Genomic DNA, 18,099 nt, shown 5'->3' on the forward strand with positions numbered 1-18,099 from the left:
GTTACAAGGGAAGAACTTGTTGAAAGAGTTATGGGGAGAAACGGTATCCACAAATTCCTATTTGTTGAATAGGTGTTCTACAAAGAAGCTTGACAAGGTAACATCGGAGGAAGCATGGTTGGGATTCAACCTGAATATGAATACTTTAAGATATTTTGGTTCCGTAGCGTATCGATATTGTTCCGGGGAAACTTAGAAAGAAACTGGATGATAAAGGATAAATGATTATACTTGTAGTGTATCACTCTACCGATGGTTACAAGTTGTTTGATGCAACAAACATGAGGGTTGTGATCGGCCAAAACGTCATTTTTGAAGAGATAAACACTGCAGCAAACCTGTAACCAGTTACGTAAAAGTTGTAATCATTTACAACTTTGAAAATTCAGATTATGCCTAGTTGGGAAGTACATAATAGCCCATCGCCGAATCCCAAATTGAAGAGAACATAAGAAGACCAATAAGGCAAATATGTTTGCCTCTAAGACTCCAATATTATGAGTTGTTATAAGACAACGAAGTCAATGATGATGGTGATTTCGTCCATTTTACAATTATGGCCGAATTCGGTCTCGTTAAAATGGAAGAGACTTTAAGTGATCCAAAATGGATGTGTGATATGAAGGAGGGGCTGGAATCTTTTGAGAAAAACAATACTTGGGAGTTGGTTAATCTACCGGACGGGAAGAAGCCAATTGGTGTGAGATGGGTGTTCAAAGTGAAGGTAAACCCCAAGGGTGAAATAATCAAGCATAAGGCTCGATTAGTTGCAAAGGGATTCTTGCAAAGAGAAGGCATATACTTTGAAGCGGTATTCACACCGGTTCTAGGATTGAAGTCATTAGGTTAGTTGTTGGTATTGTGAATAATAGAAATTGACCCATTGTAGCGGGGTATTCGTTACCTTTAGATTTATTGACTAAATCAAAAGTAAAGCATACAATTCGAGTCGCCACCGCACTTCTATTTATCCAAAGGAAAGGTTAGAAAGCGAACAAAAACCGAGAAGTTTTATCAAGTCAAAAACTAATAAAAATGTTAGAGATCTGGGTAAGGGGGTTGGTTATGCAATGGGAAGGTTTTAAGCACCCAAAACATCCTTAGTACTCTAAGGGAGCCCTTTTTACAAATGTTGTATGGCAGGTTGGTATTTGTGAAAAGACATTTGTGCAAACATGATTGGAGAGATGAGAGAAGAATATACAAGTTATTTACAATTTTGTGTTTGAATGGTGTAACACCTCAAAATTTGCCCTCCTCTATTGGGGCTAGCTTTGCATATTGCATTGCATTTTGTAGGACATTAGGCATTACATCTTTGCATACCATGTGGAAACAATGAGCAAGTCATCCTCCTAAGTCTTTCTCAGAAGATAGAGAGGTTAAGAGATGCAAGCCTAAGGGGTTTCATGAATTGATCACCAATCATCTGAGGGTTTGTGCTTCAATTAGGGTTTCTTGGTTCCTCAAGAAGGTTGGGCATTATCTTGGTTGAAATGGAACACCATCATCATCATGGTTCATTATTCCTGATAAGATTCCTTGGGATTAGGGTTTTGACCTCTGGTCAACCCTAATCAGTTGCATTATGCCAATCAGAGTTTTTCAAAGAGATGAGGTCTTTAATGAGATGGAGATCATCATATGATTTTATTGGGCTTGTATAAGCTAGGGTTTCATTTTGGTGCCATTTCATCAAGTGGTTGAGGCTCAGAATCGTCAGTGCATGACCAAGTCATCTATCAACTGCAAAAGTCAACTGCCAAGTCAATTGTGGAAATGGAGGTGGGAAGTGAGTAGAAATACTTCATTCATGTTCAAACAAGTCTCATTTGACATTTCAAACATCAACATTGGAGAATTTAAAGTCAGGACAAAACTTTCCAAAAATAGAAAGTGACCTATAATTTGAAATTGCCAAAAATGGAAAGGTTTTCAACTCAAGATTACATCATCAAGAAAGCTTCAAATGAAATTTTTTTGAACATGAAAGTTGTAGATCTTTCTCTCCCATTTCCAAAAAGTCCAAGATCATGGATTTCTCATGTGTGGTTAAGGAGATATGATCAAAACTTGACAAAGGGTGCATTGAACTTCAAATGGGAATAACTTCTCAACCAAAACTCCAATTCAAGTGGTTCTTTTTGCTAAATTCTCCTTTTAACCTCTAGTTTCCAAAACATACATTGCATTACACCAATTGTCATCACATAATCATTTGCATTTCACTTGATTTTTGGAAGGAAAAATTGAAGTTTAAATTTGGTGCATTGTTTAAGCATTCCACCACCACCATTGGCTCCAAAATGGATTTTTAAGTGAAAATGAATATAAATTCGTGTACTGTTCATTTATGATTTTCATGCATAAGGTGAAAAACCAAAATTGCACTTGCACCTCATTTTACTAATTACCATTACCATTTGGCTAAACATGATTAAAGCTTGATTAGCATGACATATATATACCATAACCCTAACTGTTTTTCAGTTTAACAATCACAATTTTCAGATCTAGAAAATTCATCAAACTTTTTCTCTCAAATTTTCTTTGAAATTCTTCAAACACAATCCACTTCTCTTGATCAATTCATCATCTGGAAGCATCATGGAGCAAGATTGAAGGAAGAATCAAGAGAATTCGTGCATGTTTGAAGCATATGCAAGCTTGGAAGCATTAATGGCAATGTCAAATTCTACTGGATTCAAGAGCAATTAAGCTTCGATCTACCTTCCAATCATCCATACAAGCATTATAGAAGAGGATTGGAGCATTGCAAGGCTTGAATCAACACAATTCCAATTCTGCACTTCAAGAGGTCACAAAAATTCGATCTCTCTAGTTCTTAAAATTGTTATGATAATGTTGTAGATCTTGTGATGCTGATGATGCTGAGCTTTAAATCATGCAATTCCATGCTGTTTCGAGTTAGATATAAGTGATTTAAGTTGTGATGATGGAACTTGGTTGATTCGATTCATGCATGTCTTGATGATTCTTGATGAATTAGTTGTGGATTATAGTTGTATGATGGAGGATCTACATGTTGATATGTTTGATTTTGATTTCTGAGAAAATTGTTCTTGGTGCATGATGAATATGCCACTGTTCATGATGAACACGATGAAGAAGATGATGCAGATGATTAGGCCACGGTTTTTGATTCAGTCTGCCATGGAAAAGCGTTGCCTATGCGTTTCCTAGGGTTGTATCGCTATTGGCTCATGTACATGGCCATGCAGCGTTTCTATTGGTCTGTTTGGTTGACCACGTGTGTTGACTGCCAACACATAAATGAAACGATCGTGTTTCATTGTTTGGCGCGCTTCACTATTTGAATGCGCCTGTGGTTCGATTCCCAGCGAAGGGAATTTATTCAAATGCCATACATATTTTCCAATTTCCCTCCATTCATTTCCACATGCTTCTCTTATGTTTTTTTTTTAATTTTTCTTCATCTTAAAAAATTCACAACAAATGGAAAATTGATCCAAAAATGATGAGATTTTTTGCATTGTGATCCTGATTTTTTCTAGTATTTTTTTATCATTAAAATGAAAATTGTGCTTGGCCTGGAAATTATTTTGGTTAGAGTGATTGAATACATGTCCATTCTTGACATTGCTATGCTATATCATTTGTGAAATGCTCATTTTTAATCCAATGCTTCTGAAATTTTACATGTTGAAACTAGACTCATGGCTTGAAATTATGGTGTTGATTTGGTATTTTTATCATGTGTCATTTCTGTTTTATGATCATGTTAAGTTAGGTGTGACAATTTGTGTCACACCTTGTGATGTTCAACTTGATTGATGAGTTTACCATGCCAAATGAATTCCAATTGCCTTGATTTTTAGTATGATGTATATTATGGATGTTGTGAATGCTCATGATTTTTGTTGGAATTTTTGGGATCATTTTTGATTTAATTGAGATTTTTCATTCTGGATGGTCACATTTGAGCTTTTAAATTGCCTTGAACTTCATGTGATTGTGAAATGCTTGTTCCTTATCCAATGAATGTGAAATTTTGCACACTACTTCTAGACATGTTTAGTGTTGTTTTGGCTTTGGTTTGAGGTCTTTACCATAATCCATCTCTGTTTTAGGCCTATGCTAAGTTGGTGTGACAATTGGTGTCACACATGTGCTTGTTGTGCTTGTCTTGACTTATGCTATGTGATTGCCATGCCTATTGATGTCCAATGCCTCTAATTTTTTGTGTGATGATCATGTTGTATGTCCTGTTTACTCATGAATTTTTCCAAGATTATTTGAATCATTTTTTATTTAATGTGCATTTGTTCATTCTGGTGTCACAATGTGGTCACAATTTGCATACCTTGCCATGTTTGGTTCATGAAATGGATTTGGTAATTGATATTGATATGAGACCTTTTGGATTGTTTCAAGATGTGTTTGAAGTTGATTCATGTTAAATTTCAGCTTCTGTTTTAAATTTTTTCTCCATCTTTGACCCTAGGCTTTGACCTAGTGGTTGGTTGCTTACCTTTGAGTTTTGTTTTCAGGTTGAACATTCAAGTTCCATAGTTGTTGATACTCTATCACTTGAGCCTTTGATGTTTACTTTTGACTACTAACCTTGTGTGTTTTGTAGGGTTATTAACTCATTTGAGTTTGACTTGTAGCTTATGCCTTTGCTCATTGGGTTTGACTGTTTGATATTCATGATTGTCTGTATAGTTGTACTGATTTGTTTGATGTTTCCACAGGTACATAAGTTGCTTAAGTTCAATTTGAACTTTCTTTTGCTTGGTTGCTTAACCATTGAGGTATAACTCTCTGACTTCATGTAGTTTGGAAGACCTGTCCTGTTATGTGGGAAGGCACCTGTCTGAAGCCCTCCTTAAGAGGCAATGCTTGTGTTTGTTTATTTTTGTGCCAAGCAGGAAAAGTCCTCTTATGAGGCAATTGGCAGATAGAAGAGATGTGTAATCCATCTCCTGCTATTCAGTGTGTCATCCACTTTGCTCACACCTTATGTTGATGCATTGTGGATATTAACCCAAGATCTTTGTTGTGTCAGTCATATGTGGAGAAGAGTTCCTACTTTCTGAACTCCCACACTTTCATTTGTCTGAAGCTCTCCCAGGCCAGGGATAAGAGCTGTGAGGTCCTACCCTCACTTCCCATTTCATCTACTTCACCCTAACTCTCAATGTTAGGGTTAAGAGCTAACTACATCCGATTCCAGTTGGCTTGTGTTTCACAGCCTAACCTTGTATGAGCCCAATTGTGTGCATATAGTGTGTGTGCTTGCCTTTTGTGCTTGTATGACTTTGCCTGTGTTGTTTAGGATAGCTTGCTCCCTGTGCAAGTTAGATAGAAATACATGATAACTATTAGGCTCGAGTCAGGCTCCCTTCTAGTTTGTCATTTCCCTGTCTCTAGTTAGGTTAGAAGTTTCTCCCCTGTTTAGGGGAACTACGTTGCCCTGATCCTCATACCAGATGAGGTACATAGGCAGGAGATCATACAAGATCTCTCCGGGCACCCTTTTTCTTTTTTGTGTGTGTTTGCTTGATAGTTAGCAGGCTCGAGTACCAGACTCCCTGTTAGCTTGTTTGTTCAACTTTTTTGTTGCTTTTGACGACTCAGCGTCCGGTTAATCTCTTGCTTGTGTGGAGTCTGACGTAAGTCCAGCGATTGGCAGTCGGTTTCCTGTGTGTGGTTTTGTTTGTGTGGAGTCTGACGTAAGTCCAACGATTGGCAGTTGGTTTCCTGTGTGTGTTTGTTGGTTCGGAGTTTGATGTAAGTCCAGCGATTGGCATTCGGTTTCCATGTTTGCCTGTTTGTGTGGAGTCTGATGTAAGCCCAACGATTGGCAGTCGGTTTCTTGCGTGTGTGTTTTGTTTCGGCGTGCGTGAGCCGAACTACGGTAGCTCTGATTCTCATTCCAGATGAGATACGTAGGCATATGATGCGATATCCTAGCGAGCCCGCTCCCCCTTTTTTTTCCATCTGTGTTGTTTCCAGTGTGTGTGTGCATTCTTTTGAGCAGTGTTTAGCAACCTTTCTTCTATTCTTTCGAGCGTGGATCCCGTCGAGTACGACGGATGCATAGGGGTGCTAATACCTTCCCTTCGCATAACCGACTCCCGATCTCATCTCTCTTTGGTCGCGAGACCATGTCTTTTCTAGGTTTACTTCGAGCGTTTCCTTTCCCTCTTTTGGGATAAATAACGCACGGTGGTGGCTCTGTTTGTTTTGTTTTTCCCGCCGGTTGATTTTCGCGGATACACCAAATGGCTAAACCCATTGCCTACGTACCATCTTAAAAAGGTAGAATCAAAACCTCGTAGTTCGGGGTAAAAATCTCAAAAGGAGTTGGTGAATTGATTGGTCAAAAGCCTTAAGGTCTTTTGTTATCAAAGGGAGAAAACTCAACCTAAAACCACAAATCCACCATGTGAGGAGAGCTTCAACATTCTAGTGAGGGGTTAACCCTATAATAAGCATGGAAGACTTATAGTCCATCACTAAGGATACAGGTGAGCATTATATCAACCTCTAGGATAACTCAAACCTAATAGCTAATGTTTATGAAAAGCTTTGGCAAAAGTGGCCATTGGAACCACAAAAACAATTGAGTGAGTTGGATTTACCAATTAGAAGTATTCACAAAAAAAGCTCAAAGTTAACTTAAGATTCAATTCAAAATAAGTGTTATGAAAAGAGTTTGAAAAAATCAAAGGCATAGTGCCTAGGTTTCTAATTTTGAAAGCAATGTTAATGTTTGCACAAAAGTGTTTGGCTTGGGTTAGAGTGGATGGAAGAAGAGAAGGGCTAGGTCCTAAACATGCAAAGATGAGGGAAGAGAAATAAAACCACTTGGAGTTCTCTTCTTGAGGTCATAAAGATGATCCAAGTTGCTCTTTTCCTTTGGATTTAGGCAAGCAATAAGCAAATAACTCAAGCAATCGAGCAAACAATCAATCAAGCTCCTAGGAATCTTCCAATTGGCTTTGTCTCTCTCATTTTGGATGTCCATGACAATGGCTCTTTCTAATTAGCTCAAGTTTGGGATCCCTATCACAAGAACACACAAATCAAAAAAGTTCCACAATGCAATAGAAAGAATGGACAAGAGTGAGTTTAGAATTAAGGTCCTTTCAATGCATCTTCAAGATTTAAGCATTCTAAAGGCATGAGGCCTAGTTGCTTTTTGATAATTTTCCTTTTTTAGCATTCTAAAGGTATGAGGCCTGGTTTCTCTTCAAACTCCATTTAGCATAGGTAAGGTCCTAAAATCTAAGTCCTTTCTCCATTTACATTGGGGTCACACAAACAAAACAAAACAAAGCACAAGACAATAGTATATACACAATAATGTGCTCAAATGAGCAAAAGGCAAATTGTATTAACATAAACATGAGCTCAAGTGAGCAAAGGGAAAAGACAAATGAATTAATGAGCAAGAAATTAAATTGCATTAAAGTAAATTGCAAGAATTAAATGCTTGAATTAAAAGTTAGTGATTAGTAGTTAGTGTTAGTGTACCATAAGGCAATTTAGCGTTATGTTAAGCAATCGTAAGTGGACTAATGTAGTAGTCACACCTATCTGAGGCCGGTCAATAAAACTATAGGCAAACAAACACAAGTTAGAGACCATGACTAGTAAGCCAAGCTCCTATAACTTGCCATGCCAAAAGAAAAGAAGAATGATCTTGTATGGATTTAGGTTTTTTGCTTGACCAAGAAGCAACCTATCTCTAATGCAAAGCAATTCACTTGGTCTTTGATCAAGATGAATTTGATTTGGATCAAAGAAGGTTAAGTCCCTCATATGTCAAGGTTAACCATCAATCATTAACTCATTGATCAAAAAGAAAAAAGAAGAAGAAGAAGAAGTAGAAGAAATGGAATGTACATAATTGAAATTCAAATAACATAACCAATACACATTGATCAAACATGAATGAGATCAACATCAATCAATGATAAACAGAAGTGAGATGAAGCTTAGAAGTCAAGAAACAATAAAAATATTTTTGGTAATTTTTGGAATTAAAATAATACTTGAATTAAAATAAACAAATAAAGGTCAAACTTCAAATCAAATTCAAATCAACTTGGAAAAGTCCAATTGGATCATCATAAGTTCAACATGGTCAAACAAGGTTTGACAAAAAATTTCATCATTTTTTGAAACCAAAAACTAATTTTAAACAATTAAAAATGAAGAAAAAAATAACATAATTGAACTAAAATCTCAAATAAATCTTAAATCAATTAAGAAATTGATGAGAATATTTTTCATAGATTCATCATCATTCAAAGATGTTAAGAAAATATTTTTGCCATTTTTGAATATTGCAAAGTATTTTAAATGAATTAAAAATAACCAGAAAAGAAATAATTCACAAAAAATATTAAATGGAATCACAAAAATAATTAAAAATCATTTTTAGAAACTAGAATTCAAGAGATTTTTTTTGCAATTGGTCCCATATTTTTGTGATTCCAAATAAAGAAGTTATGAATTTTTAAAATAAAATGAAATAAAAGAAAATTAAAACAGAAATTAAAAATTAGAAAAATCCACAGCGCTTGGATCCCACTTCATTAATTGACGTGGCTGATCACAAGACTGGGAGACGCGCATGCATGGTAGTCCTTGGTCAATAGAGAAACACGCTGCATTAAATGAAGTCAACCAAAGGCACGACTAAGATTAGATCCCCAAAGCCAGATCCAAGGGCCAGGAACTCGTCCACGTGGGGACGGTGGTGGAAACCACCGTCTTCTCCGGTGAGACTCACTGTTCCAACCAGAGTTGCAGGTTTCTCAACCTCCACCATAATGTACGATCCATACATCAATAGAAAGCTGGGGTGATGTACATCACCCATGTGCCCTTAGTTTCTACTCTAGACTCTCATAGAAGGAGAAATCTGAGATAGAAAAATGAGGTGTTCAATCTGAGTTTGCTCAATTCATAAAATTAAAAGCACAAATCAATTGCCTCTCATATGAGGACTTCAGAGGTACCAACCAACACAAAAAATGATCAATATCCAAGGAGATTCAAATGAAAACAATTTGAATAACAACCTTCGAAGTTCAGCTTTTCAATGCTTGATCTACTCCAATTCTTTGATGCAGCTTGCTCTTGAGGTAACAGAGAAGCTAGGCTAAGGAATTGAAGTTCAAAGATCAACCAATGAAGTTGAAAATTGAACTTGAAAAATTGAACTTGAAAAATTGAGAGAAAAATTAAAATTCCTTTGAGTGAGGGTTTGGATTTCACTTCTGCAGAATTTCAGGCGCCTTTAGGTTGAAGTTTGAAGTGAATGCAACCTTCTATTTATAGGCAAGGCTGATGCAAGGCATGAAGAATTCGTGTGCATGTGAAGTTGGATCCTCCATGCATGGGCCTGTACAGGCGCATGGGAGGCCCAAAATCTATTGCAAATGCAAGCTGAGATGAATGTGAGATGGTTTAGACGTGCAGATTTCATTGTATTAGCTTGTGTACAAAGATTCAACATGGTTTCCATAAATGATCACAAAACTTCACCTCTTCGAAAATGCCCTTTGCAAAATTGAAACATAGGCATGTGGGTAATGGTTGGAAAGGTCTTGACATGAGTAAAAAATGTTATGTTGAACAAAAATCCATGTGGAGTTGGCAAAATATTGAAAACTGGTCATGAAGTTCAAGGTACAAAACATGCATATGGAAATTTTGCCAAAATGGGCCAACTTCAAGCCCTTATGTTTCAATGATGTAAGCCTCAAATGACAAATACTTCAACATAAAAGTTATAGATATTTTCAAGACAAGCAATTTATACTTAAAGTTTGCATCATTTTGATTTTTTATGAAAGTTATGGGCACTTGAAGTTGGACTTGTTCATATTTCAATGGCTTTGGTCCAAAGTGACCTATAATGTTTTGTATTATCACATGTGTTTATTTTAGGATTATGAAATTTTGTCCAACATAACAATTGAATTATACATCTTAAACTTTCCAATTAATTTGGTACCACCTCAAAATCATAAAAAATGAAGTAGTTAGGTCCTTGGGAAGTTGACCCAAAATTAGGGTTTCAGTCAAAATGACCTATAATGTTTTGAAATGAATGATGCCTTTACAAGATTCAAATCAATTTTGGATGAACATTAAAGTTGTTCATATGGTTCTTAAGAACATTTTTGATCTTGGGGTCATCTTCATTTGACAAACACATCAAAAGTTAGGTCTTAGTGGATTTCAAAATAGTCAGATGAATTGACTGATCAACTTCTCAAGTCCAAACTTCAAATCTTAATGAATTAATGATTAAGGACCATCACATGAGCTCATATATGCATGAAATAATGAATTAAATAACTCCCATTGATTGTATTTGATCATGGGTTGAGGTTGCTTCATGAGCAAGGCACAGTCAATGCACAGTTGAATTAGGGTTTCCTTGGGAAACAATCCTCAAGCCCTTTGGTTTATCTTGATCAAATTGAAAAATTGAGATACTTGGGAGACATATATTGATGATTGAGAGCTTTGTGAACCATTTTCATGCTTGCTTTCATCTTCATCTGGCCACTTCAATGGGCATAGGGGCCTCCTAGAAGCCTTGGATCACTTGACTGCTTAAGCTTCAAAACAAACAAAGTTAGTGATATATTTTTGTGCTTTTGGTTAGTAAAAAAATAAGAAAAGCAATAATATACAATCCAAGCATTCTTGGTGGTCTCAAACCAACTCTCACAAGTCCCAACCCTAGGGTAAAGGAGCCAAGATGCTATGATCCTTAAGGCAAATGCAAATAAGCAATGTTATGATGCCATGAGGGGTCTTAGGGTCAAAATTAGGGTCTTATTGTGAGAAAGAGGTGTTATGTATTTTAACTGACCACTTGAAAAAGAGGTGTATGTAGAATAACCCCCTGGTTTTATTGTGAGAAACCAAGAGTTAAAGTTCTACAAGTTGAAGAAAGCGGTGTACGGTTTAAAGCAAGTCCAAGAGCTTAGAACAAGAGAATAAATGGTTTCCTAAAGGAGGTTGACTTCAAGAAATGTGTATTCGAGCATGGTGTGTATGTGAAGATGGCTACAAGTGAAGAAATGGTTATCCTTTGTCTATATATAGACGACTTATTGATAACAAGCAGCAACGAACGGTGTATTTCTAAGTTCAAGAGTGGACTTATGAAAGAATTTGAGATGGTCAACCTTGGCCTCATGACATACTTCCTTGGTATTGAGTTCCACAAGTCCAAAAAGGGACTTCTTATGCTCCAAAGAAGGCATGCGATTGAGATATTGAAGAAGTTTGAAATATAGCGTTGTAATGCTGCCATTACTCCGGCTGAACCGAGACTACAGTTGTTAAAGATTGAGGATGAGCAAGATGTTGATCCAACTCAGTATAGGAGGATGATTGGATCCTTGCATTATTTGTGCAATACGTGATCATACTTGGCGTTTAATGTCGGTATCGTGAGCAGATTCATGGTGAGATCGAAGGTGTCTCACTTAGCAGCAAACAAGAGGATCCTAAGATATGTCAAAGGATCGATTGGCTGCGGAATTATCTTTTCTGTAGCAGATACAGGCAGAAAATACAATTTTCTCGAGTTTATCGATTCCAATTGGTGCAAAGATAAAGATGATTGAAAGTCTGCAGTTGAATACATATTTATGTTTAGTGGAACACCAATCTCATGGTGTTCGGAGAAGGAACCGATAGTTGCACTCACGTCTTGTGAGGTCGAGTACATTTTTATTTTGCTATGTGCATGTCAAGCTGTGTGGCTAATGAATCAATTGAAGGAGTTTGGCAGCAATGAAGGTGAGGTTGTTACTCTTAATGATGTTTCACTACTTGAGAGAACTTGTTAGTGAAGGAAAGTTAAGATTGGGATATTGTAGAAGTGAAGACTAAGTGGCTGATTTGTTGAATAAGAGAGTCACAAATGATGTGTTGAAAAGGTTGAAGATGAACATGACCATGGAAGACTTGGAGCACTTGAATTAAGGTGGTGTTTTTTTAGGGTAAAAATTACAAGTGAGTAATGTGAGGAATTATCACATTGGTTAGGAATGTGGAGACTTGGGCGTTTATAAGTGGGAGAACCCACACACATATCACCTTAAGATTTTGGGTAAGTATTTGGTGTGTCTCTCATTTGACCCCAACGTTGGTATCAGAGTCTGATTCGAGAGAAGAGACCGACTTACTTGTATCAAAAATTCTTATTGAGTAGGGGGTGGCCTACTAAAAAGTGTCAAGAGCGGTACAAGTGTATGCAGATAAAAAAAAATTCACTTGAAGGGGGGTATTGTGGATAGACTCGCACTTGAAGGAGAGTGTTGAAAAAGAATAACAAACGTGGATAGTGTGAAGAAGTCCCACATTGGTTACGAACGTGGAGACTTAAGCTGAGAGAACTCACACACGTCTTAAGATTTTAAATCAGTATATGATATGTTTTTCAAAAAAAAAATATGTTAGCTTTTGAAAAACCCTCAAACCATGAGTATGATATTATGTATCTCCTAAATAATTCAATATAAACTTGTTCTTATGAAAGTTACATTTATCAAACTTATTACTGTTATGCAAAATTGGTGCGTGACTAAGCCCTATAAAAAGTGTCAACTTAACAATATTTAGTAGAGTAGGATTCCTCAAACTACATCTATACAACTGTGATAACTATAATATTGGGCGAGGTGGATCCAGCCACACGTGAATCAGATAGTCAATGCACTTAATTGACAATTTCCTACTACCATAATTTTAAGTTCAATCTGTTAACATATAGTGAAGAAATTTGTGTTTAGTTTGTATAAATTAATTAAAGTCTTCAAAAGAATAGGAATATTATGGAATTTTTTACATAAAAAAGTTTAGATATGAATGAAATAAGCCTAGAGGCTCACCAAGTCAACATACTTGCACCGACTAAATAAATCTTATATGTCTAAGGAAAATTTGAAATTATGTGTTTAAAAAAACTATAAACAATAAAATTAAAGGTCTTTTACAAAGTTTTGTTTTTATAATTAATAAAAAAATTATATTTGTAAGTTAAATGATGTTTTGTTATAGCTTTAAAAATATGAATTGACTTTACAACACAAAAACTGTTTGCATAGTAAGTGAAATCAATATTATAGAGCTTAAAAATTCTCTAAATTGCTAATTTAGAGTTTAATTCTGACCATAATATTAATTTATATTTATATATTAATGTAAATAAAGTATCAACTAAATGGAACTTGAAAATTGTTAATAAGTCGCATCCGTCCTAATTTGACAATCCTTCATCAAAGTAATTTAAAACCCAAAAAAACTGAACAGTAAAATTATGGAATTTTGACATTGTTTGGCAAAAATAAGGCAACTGGTGGAAATTTTGACAATATCCTATTTCTTTTTTATGGTTAGGTAACACAAGTTCCTCAAATTTAGGTATTGAATTTTGGTGCAACAATCACGTGTGCATCATAAATGTCTTAATAGAAAGGGAATTTCGAACAATTTGTTGTTGAAGAAAAAATGTCTTATAGATTCTATGAACTAACTCAACTAAAAGTCCAATCATACAACAATTTAATATTCTATAGTACTCATGTTGTTGCTACATTAAGTGTTCTAAACAACAGTACTTAATGTGTGTTTGAATAAAATAATTATGTTATCTTTTTTTGACATTAGAGGAAATTCTCATAGTGAAATAAGTACAGTACTAAGAATTTATACATTTGTGTTATAATATTATCTTTCACAATATTTTTCTTATCTATTTTAAAATGGAAAGGATTATAAAAAAGGAGTGTTTACCTAATATTGCAATTTTCTTGGTCAAGCACTAACTGTTTATAGTGTTGGATTGAACCTGACACAGATTGAGTGGATATTATTTCTGACTATTTAAATATGAAGTTCCAAAAATTAGGTAGTTTTGCATTCATTTCACACTAGTGGATGATGATTCTTTGGAAAAATTCAAGTATTATACCTAGAGCATGCATTATTAGTGAAACCGACAAAAACATCACTAAATAGTAGGCTATTTATACTTAATAAATGTTTGAAGTTTTTTTTAATAATTCAAGTCTTAGTAATAGTTACTGCCGGATTGTTAATATGTTATAGTAAGGTCCGATATACATTTTAGTAGTAGAAAAAATAAATTTTCGCAGGCGTAATCTGTTACAGGATTTGGTGTAATCGTTTACTATTAAAATTGAATTAATTTTCAGATTAATTTATTTCAGGTGTAACTGGTTATCCACTTTGGTGTAACAAGTTACAAGTCTGAGTTTTTGTATTTTTTGTTACAGGTTTGCTATTCCTACACTTATTCATACACTACACCGTATGAAATGTGTAAGAATAGTATAATAAATAATAAATAATAAACATAACATATTATAAAGATATTTAGTGTGGGCCATGATGTGTGTCTCTCTCCTAACCACAACCACATACACACAGCATCGTTTCCACTTCTTCTTCTTCCCTGTTTCCATTGCTTCTTCTTCTTTCTCTTTCGCGCCATTTCTTCTTCTTCTTTCTCTTTCGCGCCGTCCCTGTTACCCAATCACATACATGATTTTTAAAGAAAAATAGAAAATTATTTAGAATCATTATGTGATGAAGATGAAGATTTAACTCAGTAAATTTCTAGATATCATTTTTGTAGATTCATTCCATAATATCAATATTCTTTTTTTGGATCTACTGTTATAGATTTCATATCATTATTCACGTTTGCTCAGTAACCATGTTCTAAACAATATCCATCTACTTTGATCACACCGTTAACCATGTTTATTTACTGTGAAACAATTTGATTTCATATATTTACTCATGTTGGTTCGTTAACCACTTTGGGAACTGTATTAACCAAGTTATGTCACACTAATAAACAAGTCTGTAATAAACAATGTTATAAACCTGTCCACACGTCTGGGAGTTTATTAACCAAGTTATAGACAACATTAACCATACTTGTGAATGTTGTTAACCAACGTTGTTATAAATTTATATTATACATAACAGTGACATTTTTGTGCAGTTTGTGTCAGAATGGACAGTTCAAGCATTTTTATAGAATGTGGTAGTAGTCAAGGGAAAGATGTAGAAGTTGATCACGGTGATTGTGGTGGTTATGATGATGACACACTTTGGGTTCCTGCAATCGGGATGTGTTTTTCTTGTCTAGAGGAAGTTAAAACATATTATCAAGAGTATGCTTTAAAAAAGGGGTTTGGATGGAGGATTAGATCATCGAAAAAAGGAGATGACGGGGAGGTCAACTACCTAATACTTTCATGTTCAAGAGAGGGGTCTAACATTTCAAAAATTTCATGCACGTTAAAGACACTACCATCTAGAGCAAAAAATTGTCCTGCCAAGATTTGTATTAAATTGAAACAAGATGGTTTATGGTACATTACACAATTTGAATCTAACCATTCTCATGAGACTAGCCCTACAAAAGCAAGATTGTTCAAGGCTAACAAGAAAATGAACTTACATGTGAGGAGAACAATCCAAATCAATGATGATGCGGGAGTAAGGATCAACAAGACTTTTCAATCGCTTGTTAAAGATGCAGGAGGACATGAAAATATTCCCTTTTGTGAAAAAGATGTGAGGAATTATATTAACAAAGAGCGTCGTGCAATTGGAAAAGAAGGTGATGGTAAGGCTTTGATTAGTTATTTTTGTAAAATGAGGGAACAAAATACAAATTTCTTCTATGACATAGATTTGGATGATGATTTTCATGTGAGGAATGTATTTTGGGCTGATGCAAGAAGTAGAGCCGCTTACGAATATTTTGGAGATGTTGTAACTTTTGACACAACATACTTGACTAACAAATATGACATGCCTTTTGCTGCATTCGTTGGTGTGAATCACCATGGTCAATCAACATTACTTGGTTGTGGATTACTTTCAGGTGAAGACACGAATTCTTTTGTGTGGTTATTTAAGTCATGGCTTCGTTGTATGCTAGAAAAAGCACCTTTGGGTATTGTGACCGATCAATGTAAGGCTATGAAAAATGCTATTGAGTTAGTCTTCCCTACAACTCGTCATAGGTGGTGTTTATGGCATATAATGAAAAAAATTCCAGAAAAGCTAAGTGGATATGGTGAATACAAAAGGATCAAGTATGCAATGAAAGAAGCCGTCTATGATACATTTACAACAGCTAGTTTTGAAAAAAAATGGTGTTCGTTCATAGAAAAGTTTGATCTCCAAGAAAATGATTGGTTGGGTGGGTTATATATTGAGCGTCATAGGTGGGCACCAACTTTGCTAAGGGTCTATTTTTGGGCTGGTATGTCAACTACGCAACGTAGTGAGAGCATACATGCTTTCTTTGATGGATATATCAATTCTACAATAAGTCTAAATCAGTTCGTGAAACAATATGATAATGCTCTTAGAAGTCGGGCAGAAAAGGAATTTGAAGCTGATTTTAATTCGATGGATACAACAATTCCATGTGGGTCAAACTCATCCATTGAGAAGCAATTCCAAAGTGAGTTTACGAATGCCAAATTCAAGGAAATTCAAGTGGAATTCAGATCTAAAATGAATTGTTCTGCCTCATTAAATAGCATGGAAGATTGCTTTGCTACGTATCATGTGTTGGAGGAGATATTAGTTGGAGACATACGCAAAGAGCGAGTCTTAAAAGTTGTGCTTAATAAGGAAAACCACGATTTCAAATGTGAATGCTCATTATTTGAGTTTAGAGGTATTGTGTGTCGGCATGTGTTATCCGTGTGTAGTCAGGAGAGGATTGTAAGTCTTCCAGAGAAGTATGTTTTAACGAGATGGAAGAAAAACATTAAAAGGAAGCATTCATATATCAAGACTAGTTATGGTGTAACAGAGTTGAAGCCACAAATGGACAGGTTTGACAAATTATGCAAGCATTTTTATGAGGTTGCTGAAGTAGCAGCTGAGTCAGAAGAGACTACCGAAGACCTCCATGAGACATTACGTTTGTTTAGCTCTAATATGTCCACAAAGGATAGTTCCCTTATTGAAGAAAATCTAAATGATGGTTTTAATCCAATCAATAGTAATATAATTCGCAGTCCAAAACATGTCAAGCGTAAAGGTCGTCCTCCATCTAAAAGGAAAACATCTGTCGCCGAAACGATCGCCAAGAGGTCAAGGAAACGAACAAAAAAAAGTGATCACACTGAGCTTACTACAGTATGTCTACTTTCGTTAATAAATGATATCTTAAATGTGTGTGTATATATATATATATATATATATATATATATATATATATATATATATATATATATATATATATATATATATATGTGTGTGTGTGTGTGTGTGTGTGTGTGTAGAATCTAACATTTTGTTTCTTAAATGTGTAGGAGTGCAATATTGGAATGGTGGAAAATTAGTTTGGAAGTAATATTTGTGTAGAATCATCTCTTGAGGTTGTTAATGGAGAGCATTACTTAGATTCGAGTATTGCGGTTTGTGTACATTATAAGATTGTATTAAATAATGTTTGAATTCACATGTACCATTTGAGAGATTCGTATGTACGAGTTGCGGAAAACATATGTAGATGTTGAGGATAAATTAATTGTACTCATTAAACTACTAATTTATTATGTATTTGATTTTACGTACATCATATTTTAGATTTTTGTATGTTATTGTACAGGTTGGAAATTGTATGTCATTCATGGATCTTTTGACAACATGTGAAACAACCTTGACGGGTTCATCTCAAGTTTGTACAAATTTATGATGATTTTGGGATTTTTGGTTATTAACTAGTGGCATGTGTATTTTGGGGAGACTGTCACATATCTATACTAACAAAGCTACATGGTGCAGTATTGATTTTGGGATTTTTGGTTTTTGACATAATGGTATGACGTTCAAACATTTTTTTTAATCTAGTTCAAAAAATTACATGCACTAACAATAGTTATATTTGGTGGTGCAGGTTATTCATGTGGAATATTCGGGTGGGATGTTGAAAGATTGTAAATTGAAATTTGTATTAATCCAAATTGTAAATGGTGCAATATTGTAAATTGACTTTTGTCATAA

The 18,099-nt window shown here is 35.1% G+C and overlaps 1 protein-coding gene across 1 annotated transcript; it reads left to right on the forward strand.

Moving 5' to 3' along the window:
* The first annotated feature begins 556 nt into the window (after positions 1 to 556).
* Positions 557 to 18,082, forward strand: LOC127087122 (protein FAR1-RELATED SEQUENCE 5-like). The gene is made up of 4 exons (XM_051027980.1): positions 557 to 845; positions 15,065 to 17,229; positions 17,705 to 17,773; positions 17,993 to 18,082. Exons 1-4 carry the CDS (start codon positions 557 to 559, stop codon positions 18,080 to 18,082), a joined length of 2,613 nt encoding a protein of 870 aa, XP_050883937.1.
* The last annotated feature ends 17 nt before the right edge of the window (positions 18,083 to 18,099 follow it).

Source organism: Lathyrus oleraceus, chromosome 1 (assembly GCF_024323335.1).
Source record: "Lathyrus oleraceus cultivar Zhongwan6 chromosome 1, CAAS_Psat_ZW6_1.0, whole genome shotgun sequence".
NCBI lineage: Eukaryota > Viridiplantae > Streptophyta > Magnoliopsida > Fabales > Fabaceae > Lathyrus > Lathyrus oleraceus.

Bases quoted from the DNA above. Each gene is read 5' to 3' on its own strand.
- LOC127087122 (XM_051027980.1), top strand. From the start codon at position 557: ATGGCCGAATTCGGTCTCGTTAAAATGGAAGAGACTTTAAGTGATCCA. The intron at 846-15,064 runs GTTAGTTGTTGG...ATTTTTGTGCAG, and splicing joins TCTAGGATTGAAGTCATTAG to TTTGTGTCAGAATGGACAGT. The intron at 17,230-17,704 runs GTATGTCTACTT...GTTATTGTACAG, and splicing joins ATCACACTGAGCTTACTACA to GTTGGAAATTGTATGTCATT.